Source organism: Aphis gossypii, unplaced genomic scaffold (assembly GCF_020184175.1).
Source record: "Aphis gossypii isolate Hap1 unplaced genomic scaffold, ASM2018417v2 Contig00802, whole genome shotgun sequence".
Taxonomy (NCBI): Eukaryota; Metazoa; Arthropoda; class Insecta; order Hemiptera; family Aphididae; genus Aphis; species Aphis gossypii.
Genome location: NW_026083289.1, coordinates 1 through 13914, shown reverse-complemented (window position 1 = coordinate 13914; position 13914 = coordinate 1). Strand labels below are relative to the sequence as shown.

Sequence of the window (13914 nt, the reverse complement as noted above, 5' to 3'; positions counted from 1 at the left end):
CAAGTTATGTTATAGTTCACTGGGATGGACAATTATTACCTAATGTCCACGTAAAAAATACAACAGTTGAACGACTTTCAATTATTGTAACTAGTAAAAATATTGAACAAATCATCGGAGTTCCAATACTTCAGAGGTCAACCGGTGAAGAACAAGCGACCGCTGTATATAATGCTTTAGATGAATGGGGTTTATTAGATGTTGTGCAAGGTTTATTTTGTGATACTACTTCATCAAATACAGGCCGTTTGAATGGAGCATGTATTCGTATTGAACAAAAATTAGACAAAGATTTACTCTACCTCCCATGCAGACACCACATATACGAGTTGGTGTTTTTGAAACTAAAATACCACAAGTAACTACGAGCCCATCTATTCCATTATTCAAAAATTTTCAAAAAAAATGGATGGATATTGATTCTAGTAAATTTATAAGTGGATTAGAAGATCAATATTATAGTAGTGCCATAGCAAATATTAGAGAAGATATTATTAATTTTGTACGAAGTCAATTAGAAATAAAAAATTCTCGCGATGATTACAATGAGTTTTTAGAATTGGTACTAATATTTATTGGTGGAAATTTTGAAAAAAAAATTAAAATTCATCCACCGGGTGCAATGCATCAAGCTCGATGGATGGCTCGAGCAATCTATTGCTTGAAAATATTTATATTTAGGCATCAGTATCATATATCTACCACTGAGAAAAAAGCAATTGGGAAAGTTTGTATTTTCATTGTTACATTTTATGTCAAAGCGTGGTTTACTTGTACATTGCCAATAAAAGCTCCAAACCTAGATTTACAATTTATTAAATCTTTAAAATCCTACGAAATAGTTGATAGTCAAATCTCTACAGCCGCTATCAAAAAAATATGTAATCACTTGTGGTATTTATCTGAAGAAGCTGCTGCCCTATCGTTTTTCGACGAATCGATACCTTTTGAAACAAAACATTTAATGGTAGAAGCTCTTAAGAAAAAATCATCTATTAATTCGACTAAACGACTTACACTTCAACCATATCAGATAGATGAAAAATTTAATGGTGAGTACATTATTTAAAATAATGACATTAATAGAAAGTAAATAATAATACAAACTAATACAATTTATTTTTGAAATTATTTTTTATATTTTACAGAAATGAATATTGATAAATTTATTTCAGAAAATAGCTTAAAACTATTCACCAGATTTGGTATCGATACAAGTTTTTTACAATACGATCCTAAATCGTGGGATAACCATATCAGTTTTGTTAATGGCAAGGAATTAATAAAATCTATAAAAATAGTCAATGATACAGCTGAGAGGGGCGTGAAATTAATGGCAGAATTTAATGAAGCGTTAACAGTCAACGAAGAACAAAAACAATATGTACTACAATGTGTTCAAGAACACAGACAAATGTATCCAAATTGTAAAAAGGAAACATTAAAAAAATTATATTAATTTAAACCATTAATTATATACTTCAATAAATAAAAATATTTCATAATACATTAACTCTGATGAATATTTACCATTAATAATAATATATTTAATGTTTATATAGTTTTAACAGTAAAAATTTTGAGAATACGGTATTTTTATACATTTAAGTCAATATATCTCATGAACAGTAGACGGTATTAAAATCTTGTTAAGACATAATTTATAGACAATTTTGTACTATTTAAAACATATTATATAAATGATTTCGATTTACTCAACGGTTTGCGAAATATTTAAAAAAATATAAAAAATTCTCATAAATATTCAAAAACTGAATTAATTCAAACTTTAGGTACAATTCGGCACGGGTTAACCTTGTTTGATTGCCTCAAAATTTTTCGTAATTCATTATTATATGCATACACACGTTTTTAGGGGGTGAGCCCAAAAAAATGTTGCTTTTTTTTTCATCATCTATAGCTAAGGAACACCCTAATATACATATATTATACCTATATATATTGTATTATACTATTAATATATATAATTTTAGTAGGTAGTAAATTATTACTTTTATTTTTTAAATATAAACTATATACCTTATCATAATTCATAGCCAGTGTACCGTAAAAAAATGTGTGCACAACATATTCACTATTATTGTGTATGTGTATGACTTGGCTATGCATATATCTATTCAGTATACATTATATTGTAATATATTTAATATTTGTCATTTTTATCACAATAATACTATTTATTTATTAAAATTTTAAATAGAAGAACAATATTATATTGTGTTTCTATTATTTATTACGTATTATAATATATAATTTCGTATAGATCCCTGCAATTTTCGTAATTTTAATTTAATATATTTAAATAATTAATAAACAGCGATACCTAGATGTTTTCATAATTGTCTATAATAGAAAGTAAACATATAGGTATATCTAAAACTAATTATCATGATTTTCTGGACGAGGGCTTTAGTATCCAAAGTTTACGCGCTCCTAGGATCGAGAAAAACATTTGAGTTAAAATATAAGGTTTTCAAATAGGTAATCGAGTTTCGAGTTCTCGCGACTCGACTATACGGTAAACCAATGCAGGTAAAAGTTAACCATAGGTACGCGTAAAACTCTTTTGCTTGAAAATTTTGGCAATTCACTGCCTACACCCCACATTTCTTATGTATTATTATGTATTTGGAAAGAAATGAAATTATGTATTTTAAAAGTATTTATAAAATATAAAATAAAGATCGAAAAATAACTATAGTTAGTCATTTTAAGTATTAATATTAATTAGGTATATATAATACTGAAATATTATTATACAAATAAAATATAAATTAGACTAGAAATGCAGAATTGGCATTTTGTATTTTTGTCTAATATTATAATAATTATTAATTATACAATAATGCACAATGCGCTATACTTTAACGTAATCGTAAGTTATAATATAATATTTTCATATTATTATGTAATCAGTTGTAATAATTATAAAATATAATTATACGCGATACGGCCGGTGAACCGTTGTAGCAGCGCAACTTGGTCTTTCCTATAATAATACGGACACAATTATATAAAAATAACTTATTCTTATATACCCAATTCAAAATAAACATGACAATATTATCACCGAATACCGTGCACACGTGCAGTAGTTGTAGTATGGAAAAAACAGCATTATATATTATTTATATTTGCGGCTATAGATTATTTAATTGACAATTATTTTTCGAAGTTAAAATGTGTGTGTACTGTGTGCAAGTGTGTGTGTGCATGTACTTCTGCAACTCATAGGGCGGTCGCACACGAGCAACTTTTTTGTCTTTGTAGCTGTCTAGTTGCTTCGGAGTGTGAGAGTGCGCACACGACAATCAACTATTTACTGTATACTATGCATTCGATAAATACGCGTGCACATCGTTATCATAAGTTATCATATGCATACGTACATCTCAATCGTCCATTTTCAATCTTCAACATCAATTACGTACACCTAACCTATTATGGATTTTTTGGATACTGCAGTAGTTTGTGCTCTTCTCATTCGACACAGGAAAAACCAACGGAAAAGGAAATATTGGGTTCACCCGCTGATATCTGAAAGAATGAATAAAGGGAAATTTACTTTGATGTTCGAAGAGTTAAGAAGTTACCCTGAGAAATTTTTTGGTTATTTCCGCATGAGTATAACTTCATTTGACGAGCTAATTACTTTTCTGGAACCTTCCATCACCTACCAAAATACAAACATGCGACTGGCAATTCCGCCAGAAGAGAGGCTCGCTGTTACATTGAGGTGAGATGTATAAATAAATACAATATTTAATTAAGTATAGTAATAGTGTTCATTTATATCATTCGTGATTTCTAATCTATCTGAAGACGCTGAAAAATTTGATATGTATGACTGTACACTGTCGGTAGTTTGAGGTGAAATAAATTGTATGTTTTGGTTCAAAGTGGTGGGTTGATTCATAGATGTAGATGTACCAGTTATTAAATTCAAAGGAGTGGAGTAATTAGCAAAGTTTCTACTGTAATCAAGTGTGTTCGTTGGTGGCGAATTGTTCTGGAAATTTTTTAGTAACTGAAGAATTGAATTTGTGCATCGATATTTTGGTGTGTGGGTATTGCTCTCAGCATAGGTACAAGAGACAGTGCAAAATTTGTGTCTGAGTCAACCACGCTTGGAGCAGTTTCATTTTTTTTTGCTTCAAGTATATGGATTAGTTTTTCTTCATAACTCATCTTCTTATTCTTCATTGAATTTGATGTGGTATGTGGAGAAGGAATGACTGGCGGGCTTTGTAAATCCTCTGTTTCCTCTGCACGTTCTTCATCGCTTACGTTTAGTTCAGCATTTCCACTTGTTTCGCGTACTTGTACGGTTGGTATAAGAAATAAAAGTTGGTAGTAATATTTATACTTTCGTCGCTTACTGGCAGGTTGTCCTGACTTAACCGACTTTTGTTCACGCAATTCTCTTGCAAAACACGTCCTTAGATTTTTCCATCTTCGTTGTATCATTATTCCTAAAAACCATTTATAAATAATAATATAATAATAGAGATTACAACTAGGTATTAAATTTGTAGTAATATTAGCTATATTAAAAACTTATATAGTAGTACTTAAATGGTACTTTTCTTTAGGTATCTAGCAAGTGGCTCAAGTTTCAACGAACTATCATACAACTATTTGATTGGCGCCAGCACAATTCGTAAGATAGTGAAAACAACATGCACGGAAATTTGGAATATTTTGCAGCCTATTGTTATGCCAGAGATAAGCGAAGAAGGGTGGTTACACATATTTGAACAATTTTATAAAAATACCCATTTTCCTAACATCATTGGTGCTATAGACGGCAAACATATCAGAATAATCCAACCACAAATGACTGGCTCAGAATTTTTTAATTATAAAAAATTCTTTTCTGTAGTGCTGATGGCATGGGTTGATGCTGATTATCAATTTGTCTACATAGATGTTGGCGCAAATGGAGCAGCAGGTGTTTCTTCAGTCTTTAATAATTCAAATATGGGCATAAAGTTACGACAAAACCTTTTGAATATACCAAAATACCAAACATTGCCCAACGATCCAGAAGGTAAACCAATGCCTTTTTGTTTGGTTGCTGATGAAGCTTTTGTGTTATTAAGACACATTTTGCGTCCATTTGAGAAAAAAACGCTTACCCCAATAAAAAAAATTTACAACCGAAGGCAAACAACAGCTCGTCGAATGGTTGAATGCACATTTGGCATATTAGCAAACAAATGGCGTATTTTCCATAGACCTATTGATGTTAGCATCGATTTCTGTAACACGATAATCAAATCATGTTGTGTGCTCCATAATTTCGTACGCAAAAGAGATGGAATTAATTTTACAGACACAGCTCATGAATGCCCACTGCAGAGTGTTAATATTGAACCCCACGATAGAACTATATCTGCTGTCAATATACGTAACTATTTTGCAACCTATTTTATATCCCCTCAAGGATCTGTTCCATGGCAGTACAATGAACTCTGATGTGAATAATAAATTTAATAATTATATATTTAATATACATATTCAATTTTTTTAATAATAAATAATGTCTTTATAATATTAATAAAATTATAATACCTTGTTAATATTATTTTACTATTAATACGAATACGGTAAATGACATTGGAACACCTGTTATATTTTTGTAAATATTACTAATATTTTTAGAGAATAAAATTTTTAAGATAATTTAAATCCATGCTCTATTTATTATTATCCGAACGTCAACATGCGTAAAATACCCCGGCCCACGCGTACGGTCGCAGTTAAGATACACTGTACGTTTATCTTAACGACGTCCACGTGCAGCTAGCTTATCAATGTATATTGTATATTGAACATTTATATTAGTTGTGTAATTTGTATACATATATTATATATATTTCTAGCTTAATTACTTCTACTCATACGTTTACAAGATTTAAAAGCACGAACCTGCTTGTTTTTTTTGTCCTGCATTGAGTTGTCCCCAGGTCGTTCACAGCACATTTAAGCACACTTCTTCCCATAGTTTACTTTTTAAATTAACATCTGAATAATCTTTTAAATTTTTATTGAACAATGCCGGTCTCTTTTCTACTTCATTTATTAACAATTCACTGTCAATGTCTTCATCTCGTGGACAAGCTACTGTGGCCATTTTGTTCTAATGAAATCGATGTGACTTGCTCGGACGTCACTGAAAAAATGAAATGGCAACTATATTGTCGCCCGTGTGCGTACGTAGATACCAAACTATAGACGAGGAAACTACACGGAGACAGTTTCGTCGCCCTTCTGTCGGCGGGTCGAGCAATTATAAAGTTGCGTCGCTGTTGCGTTGCTCTGTGTGCAGGACTACATTTGACTTAGTGGAATTTGTAGAAAAGACAAAACAGTTGCGCAACAAAAAGTTGATCGTGTGCGGCCGCCCATATAATATAATCGACAATCCTATCCACGTGGTGTGTATTTTTATTATTTCATCATTTATTAGGTAAAACCGTTGATTTTTGATTCATCGTTTATTCTTTTATAATCGTAAATAATTGTAATTCCGTATATTTTATGAAACATCGCGTGTGTTCATTTTAGTTTTTTTGGCGTTCGCGTACCTAGTACCTACTCGTATTCTGTGAACTGCTAAGTATTTAGTACCTATCCTATCTACTGTAACGTGCCACGTACAATCAGTTGAATGATGTCGAATCGGAAAGGTTTTGTGAAATAAATGAGACTCTCGAAATTATTCTAAGTGTTTTTATTTAAAAATTATTCTAAGTCCAATTAATTAATTTAATTAAACTTGTGAAAAATATTCTAAGTCCAGGAGACATAAAATATTAAACTGGGTGACGTGAAGGTGCTCGCTCTAACTCTGGTGGATCACGTCTAAAATGTGCCTAATCTGGACCCCCTTGTATATCGTCCAGAAGCCCCCGCGGTACCTTCAGGTCCCTGCTGGTCATCTGCACCTGCATCCGCTTCTTCCCACGCCTCTGCATTATCTCTGCGGTGTTGTGCGTCAATCATATATCGATGATTTCCTGTGAAATCGCAAGCGCGCGTATGATGATGTCGCGTGTGACCATGAACGATCCCGCTATACGGTGTGTGATAATATATTATGTTATTACAGATGCGGGGCCAGTATTTCCAAGAGAAGCTGCTTGCTCCGCTGCTTCTAATTTATAAGCGTTATAGGCCTACAGCGCCTTTCGCCTATTAATTTAACTATGGTTTTGAGTGGTTTTTCCCTTCACTTTTAGGCATACAATTATCGACAATTACTGGTCTTTATCTACCACGAACCCGTCCATGAGTTCTAGGAATACTTCCCAATTTGGATTTGGTCATTATTATCTACGTTTTAGTACCTTTGTATATTATATTTAATGTACGAGACATCAGAGCACGTTGCACTACAAAAGAATTTATATTCATCGAAAATACGGTAAGTTAGTATACCTACGGTAAGTTTAATATACTTATTAAATATTACAATTGATTTTTGGTTATTTTTTATAGAGTATATATTTTTAAAAATATTTTGGCTGTGTAATTATTTTATTAAGTCTTTAACTGAGTGTTAGGTATGTGTTTTATGTGCCTAAATTAACTATTACTTTTATTTGATAACTATTGCGTTATAACACTTATTATAAACGAGATTATAATTATTTTTTTTTTAAAACATATTAAGTATATGGTACTTAATTATGCCATACTCAAGTACTCAACTTTAAAAAAATCTACTAAGCGAAGAAGATATTTGGAAGAATTAGAATTGATAGAATTGTATAATGATAATGTTCAACCATAGAGTATATTCCAACCAAATTTATCTAGTTGTAATGTCAGTTTGGATTTAAATTCCGATATAAATTCTTCCTTGCCCACATAAAATGTAATTCGACATGATGATACCATAAATAATATTAGTGATGATGAATATGATGCAGTTAGTTTTTCGTCAAACTCTGATACTGAAGAGGATATTGAGGATAAATTAAGTACTATTAAGAATGAATATCACTCCTTGGAATATAAACCACTCAATTGCAATCCTTTCTTGTTAGACTTAGTAAACGAATCAAAAGAATTGTATCAAACAGGGTTTCAAACAGATTTTGGTAGAAAACGAGTAATTATAGATGCTATATGTTGTGATTTACCAGCAAAAAGTTTCATTTTGAAAACTAAAAGGCATACTGATTATCATTCGTGCACTGGGTGTTTAATAAACGGTTTTTATTTCGAACGTGGAGTCTGTTTTCCTGGTATACCTATTAGTAAGAGAACTCGCATAGATTTTTTTAAATAAAACTGATGAAGAATTCCATATGACAGATGAAGTTTCTATTATAACTAAAATACCAGGTATAGATATAGTTAATAGTATTAGCATTGACTATATGCATCTAGTGTGCCTAGGAGTAATAAAAAAAATCATTTTGTTGTGACTTGGATGCATTAAAAATGCCCCTGTTTCTGTTGGATTGCAGAGCAAAAAAGTGAATGCTATTTCTAAGGAACTTTTAGCTCTAAAACCTTCAGTATGTAGTGATTTTTCTAGAGTTCCTCGGGGAATAAATGAAGTTGCTAGATGGAAGGCAACCGAATTTCGTCAATTTCTTCTTTACACAGGTCCAGTTGTCTCACAAACTTTTCTTAATAATGAATATTACTCTCATTTTCTCTATTTACATGTGAGTTTTCGAATTCTTTTAACACCAAATGTTTGTACAGACCTTATTAACTTTGTTGAAAAATTATTAACATATTTGGTAGACAAATTTTGCGTAATTTACGGTAAAGAATTCATATCACTTAATGTACACAACTTATTGCTTATTGTTGATGACTGGAGCGTCTCTATGTATATTATAGTACTTCGTTAGGTCAAATAATGATCACTTATCAATACCATTTAATTAAGATAAGATATCGTCGATCGTAGCGATGTAATGGTTTATATTTGTATTAGCAGTTAGTCGTTTGCAATGGTCGAAGGTTGTCGTTGACGTCCGTTGATCGCGCAATGTCTTTACGAATCCACTTAAATAAAATATGGTTATATATTTTTATATTAAACGATCAAGTGTATTTAAATAACAAATTATGGTTAATATTTCGAAACAGTCAAAATATACAGTCCAATATCCACGACAAAAACAAAATACGTAGTTTTCATGTCTACATTTGATCCTTCGGGCCGGATTTACTAGCGAATTGATCACCTGGTCGTTTGAAAAAGTGCGTTCTTAATTAATATCGGTCGTATACTATATTTACGTAAAGTTATAGTGTTGCAAAAATGTCAACGTAAATGCAAAACGAAATGTTATAGTATTTTATACAGTTTATGACCCGGGTAATTATAATTATAGTGTTAATTATTTTACACGTCCGTCGAACAACTTGACGATTGAATACCGAAGTATAGCGATATAATGTTCCCTGCTTCAAATATCAACAGTTGCGAAAATCTTAATTCGTAAGAGTGTCGTTGCTGAGCTCAAAGTCAAGCGTAAAGGTCAGCATACCAACTCACCATCGAAAAGGAATCAGTCAAGGTAAGAGAGTCGCCTTTCTTTTTTTTCATATCTTCCGTTTACGTATTTTTACTAAGCATTCTCGTCTTGTTACTAAAATAAGTATAGTAATTCCCAGTTCAGGCAAAAGAGTCGAGTACAGTCGTATATTATTAAAAATAATAAAGTCGTTCAGAGTGAAAAGGCCATTAGCGATAACAGCGTAGAGGTACAATAAACATATCGTACTTATCTAGTAGGTATATAACCTTGAGCATTTTATTAGCTAATAGCACAGCGCAAGTCAACCATCACAATATTAATTAAAATGGGTGATTCCGATATCAATACATTAATCGCTCGACGCGGTCAAGTTAAAGCGATAGTAACATGATTTCAGAACTTCGTTAGATCATTTGAATGTGATTTAAAACAAATACCACTTCGCCAGCTCAAAGTTGAAGAAGCGTGGCAAAATTATGAGTTAGTTCAAACTGCCATCGAAGAATTAGAGAGTACATTTTTTTTTTTTTTTTTTTTTTTTTTTAATTTATTAATAAAATAAGACATTCCTAGCCGTTGCAGGCTATCTATATCTATGGATAAAAGTGACGCGGTGACGACGGTATTGCTGTTGTTGGTGACCGCGGTTCACCGGTCTCGGTTGTATGTAGGAGAGAACACAATGAAAAAAAAAAAAAAACGCACGGTTTCTGTTACACGGATGTGTGGGTGTTTGTTTTATTATAAACAACAAAAAACAAAATAAAAAGAAAAAAAAACAAAGCCAATAACGAGGCTGTACCGTTTCGGGAAGTGGTCGAACTTTTGGTGTACGCTGTTCGACGGTTAACGCAAGAGAGACCGATCGCCGGCGGCCGGTACTCGTTCGGCACGACCTGTCTTCCCGTTCTGCCTGGCCTTTGGGGTGTTGGTGGGAGAGTCGACAGAACCGTCTTGTCGTCGTCCGTGATGGCGGTTGATAAAGGTGCAGACCGGTCGCTGTGATGCCTGTACTTTGTACTGGCAGCCGTTGCGTACCGTGTCAAAAGACAATTTTAATTTGTAGCTATTTTAAGAGGATAATTATAAATATATAGAAATGGACAGATGTATACAATTAGCTAAATAAAATAAAATAAAATAAATATTCTAAATATTACAATATGAATATAGTGGTATGGTAACAGATACTTGAGATACTATATAAATGCAAAACTATTATTTTTATTTTTATTTTTTTTTTATTAAATAAATCAAAAAAACATTGTTATATCTACTACCTTTAAGCAGAGCTTGAGTTGGTAGTAGAGAGTTACATGGTACAACTTAGATTATATACATATATTAATTACTAATTACAGCAGCAAATTGATTAAATCGACATTCGACAATTAATTCAACATAATAGAGGAAGTACAAAAAGAATGAAATTAATAACATACTCTATACATACATAATATTTAGATATTCCTTAAAAGCTAGAGATTATATTTCTTGTAGAAGCCAATTGTAGATTATTATTTTATGATTAGATTTGGGATTTGATCTTATAGTTTTCTTGATAGCGAAAGGCATTGCATTGAAGAAAGTTGGTCCTAAATAGTCAACGAATCTTTGTCCAATAGTTTTTTTAGTGTAATTATTTGAGATGTCATATGTTCTATTACGTTTTGAATATACAATATCATTTATAGGAGTATTTTTAATAAAAAACATGATCGCGATTTTTTTGTAAAGTAAATTAATAGGTAGAACGCCCAAGCTTTTATAATTTAATTTAGTTGATCCTTCTAACGTGTTTTTATCAAGGCAATTACGAACTATTTTGTTTTGCTGTATAGTTAAAGGCTTAATAGCATTTTCATATGTACCACCCCAGGCAATTATACCATATTGAAAAATAGCTTGGTAGAGAGACAGGTATACTATACGCATAGTATCTGGTGAGATTATTTTTCTCAAACAATATATTTTGTACATAATTGTCCTTAGGCACATAGTCATACTGTTTATGTGGAGTTGCCATTTCATATTTTGGTCGAAGATTAGGCCTAGGTATCTTACCCTAGATAGCCTTTTTATTTTGCAACCATTATGGTTGTGTATATTATCTGTGATTTTGATTTCATCAAATGGGCTTTGACAGGAGTAAATAGAAAATGCTATAAATTCTGTTTTATCTAAATTTAAAGTAATTTTTTTTTTGTATTTAGTTTTCGAATAATTTGGTTTAGCCTAGTAGATGCTTTAGCATAGACTGAGTCCCATGATGAATCAGAGTACAGTAAACACGTATCGTCTGCATATGTAAATATTGAACCATTCGTCTGCGAGTCACAAATGCTGTTAATATATATTATAAATAAAATTGGGCCCAAAACACTCCCTTGAGGAACACCACAGTTAAATTCAAGTTCTTCCCCCAAAACATCATTTACCATAACCATTTGCATTCTGTCCTTTAAGTAACTTGCAAACCAGCTTAGACTATTATTTTTTATTCCAAAATTTGGTAATGTTGTTAAGAAGATTTTATGGTCGACAATATCGAATGCTTTGGCGAAATCTAGGAAAATCCCTATAGTTTTATCACCACGATTCAGCTCTCTATATATTATATGCTTAGAAACACTATAGATTGCATCCACAGTACCAACACCTGGCCTAAACCCAAATTGGTTCTTAGAGAGAAGATGATAGGAAACTCATTAATCTATATTTCACAATTTTTTCTAAAAGTTTAGAAAAATTGCATATCATTGAAATTGGCCTATAATTACTCATACTTTCTTTGTTTCCATTTTTGAAGAGTGGTTTGACTATCGCTAGTTTAAATTTCGTTGGAAAAATACCTTCTGATAAGCTCATGTTATATATTTATGCTAGGGGGCTAGATATAAAAAGTGAAATGTTTTTTAGTAGTTTGACAGTTATTTTATCAAAGCCTGAGGCAGTATCATCTTTTAAACTGTTTATTCAATCGATTATCTTATTGCTATCGACAGGACTTAAAAACGAGTCATCAAAAGATGTTTCATATGGTTTATTAGATTCTATCGGTTCAGTACTACTAAAGTTATCTTGCAATTTCTGTCCAATGGAAGTGAAAAATTCATTAAATGTATCAGCTGCTTTCTTTGGTTCTGTTTGTGCATTTATGATTAAATCATTGACTTTAAGATGTTTTATAGTTACTTTATTTTTCAAGTTACTCCCCCCTGTAATATTTTTTATTAAATTCCAAATCAATTTGGGATTATTTGTACAAGAATTAAACTTATTTTTGTAAAAGTTGTTTTTGGCTAACTTAACAATTGTATTAAATTTGTTTCTGTATTTTTTGTAGTAATTAAGTACATTTTTATTAAGAGGATTATTTTTAGACTTAAGGGAAAGTACATTTTTTTGACGTGAAGAACATAATAGCCCGGCAGTCATCCACTCTTTAAGTCTTTTATTTGTAGATACAATTTTTTTATTTACTGTGCATGCATTTATTATATAAAGTAATTTATCATAGAACATGTTAAGAGCTATATTTATATTGTTTTCATTGAGAACAGATTTCCATTTCTCGACTTTCATATTATCGTTTAGGAGTTTGTAATCTATAAATTTAAATGTATCATTAATAGAATATAAGTTATCATTGAGCGGAATTGGCGTGATTGTAGGAAAGTGATCAGATATATCGAATTGGAGAACCCCTGCTTCAGTATTATCTAAAAGGTAATTTTTATTGCATTTGAGAAACATATGGTCTATACAAGAGTGTGTTTTATTATTAGGAAGTCTAGTGTACACATTAATCAGTGAATGGAAGCCATTAGTAGCTAACATATTTAAGTATTCGTTATCTACATTGTCATTACCAATTATATTTACGTTCATATCACCTGCTAATAGTGTACGATCGTTAAACGAAGTATCTGATATAATAATATTATTTAGTTGAACCAAAAATTCATTGCTATTTAATGAAGGCGATCTATAAGTACATAACAAGTTAAAAGGAGTTTTACAGTAGTTACTGGTTAAGGATATTTTAAAAAAATTGGCTTCTACAAAATCAAACTCAAATGAGTCTACAATTGTTAAAGTATTCCTGATAAAAACTATTATGCCGTCATTTTGATTTCGTTTAATTTTTGTGTAACAAATTTGAAACCCAGGTATACTATATGAACAGTTATTAATGTCATGCCATGTTTCAGTTAAAATAATCACATCTAATTGCTTAAAATTAACATCATTCTCAAAAGATAACAACAAATTATCAAAGTTTGCATTAGCACTCCTAATATTTATACAAATTACACTTAAAAACTTATTGCTAGATAAATCAAAGGTATTAGCGAACTCACTAAAGTAGTATAAATAT

At 31.2% G+C, this 13914-nt stretch overlaps 2 protein-coding genes across 2 annotated transcripts; both read left to right on the top strand.

Annotated features, from left to right (window-relative positions):
* The first annotated feature begins 964 nt into the window (after window positions 1–964).
* LOC126555325 (uncharacterized) lies at window positions 965–1459 on the top strand. Its single transcript, XM_050210264.1, has 2 exons — window positions 965–1052; window positions 1149–1459. Exons 1-2 carry the CDS (start codon window positions 965–967, stop codon window positions 1457–1459), a joined length of 399 nt encoding a protein of 132 aa, XP_050066221.1.
* A 3449-nt stretch (window positions 1460–4908) lies between these two features.
* LOC114124678 (uncharacterized) lies at window positions 4909–5499 on the top strand. The gene has a single exon (XM_027988007.2). The coding sequence runs from the start codon at window positions 4909–4911 to the stop codon at window positions 5497–5499; it is 591 nt and encodes a 196-aa protein (XP_027843808.2).
* The last annotated feature ends 8415 nt before the right edge of the window (window positions 5500–13914 follow it).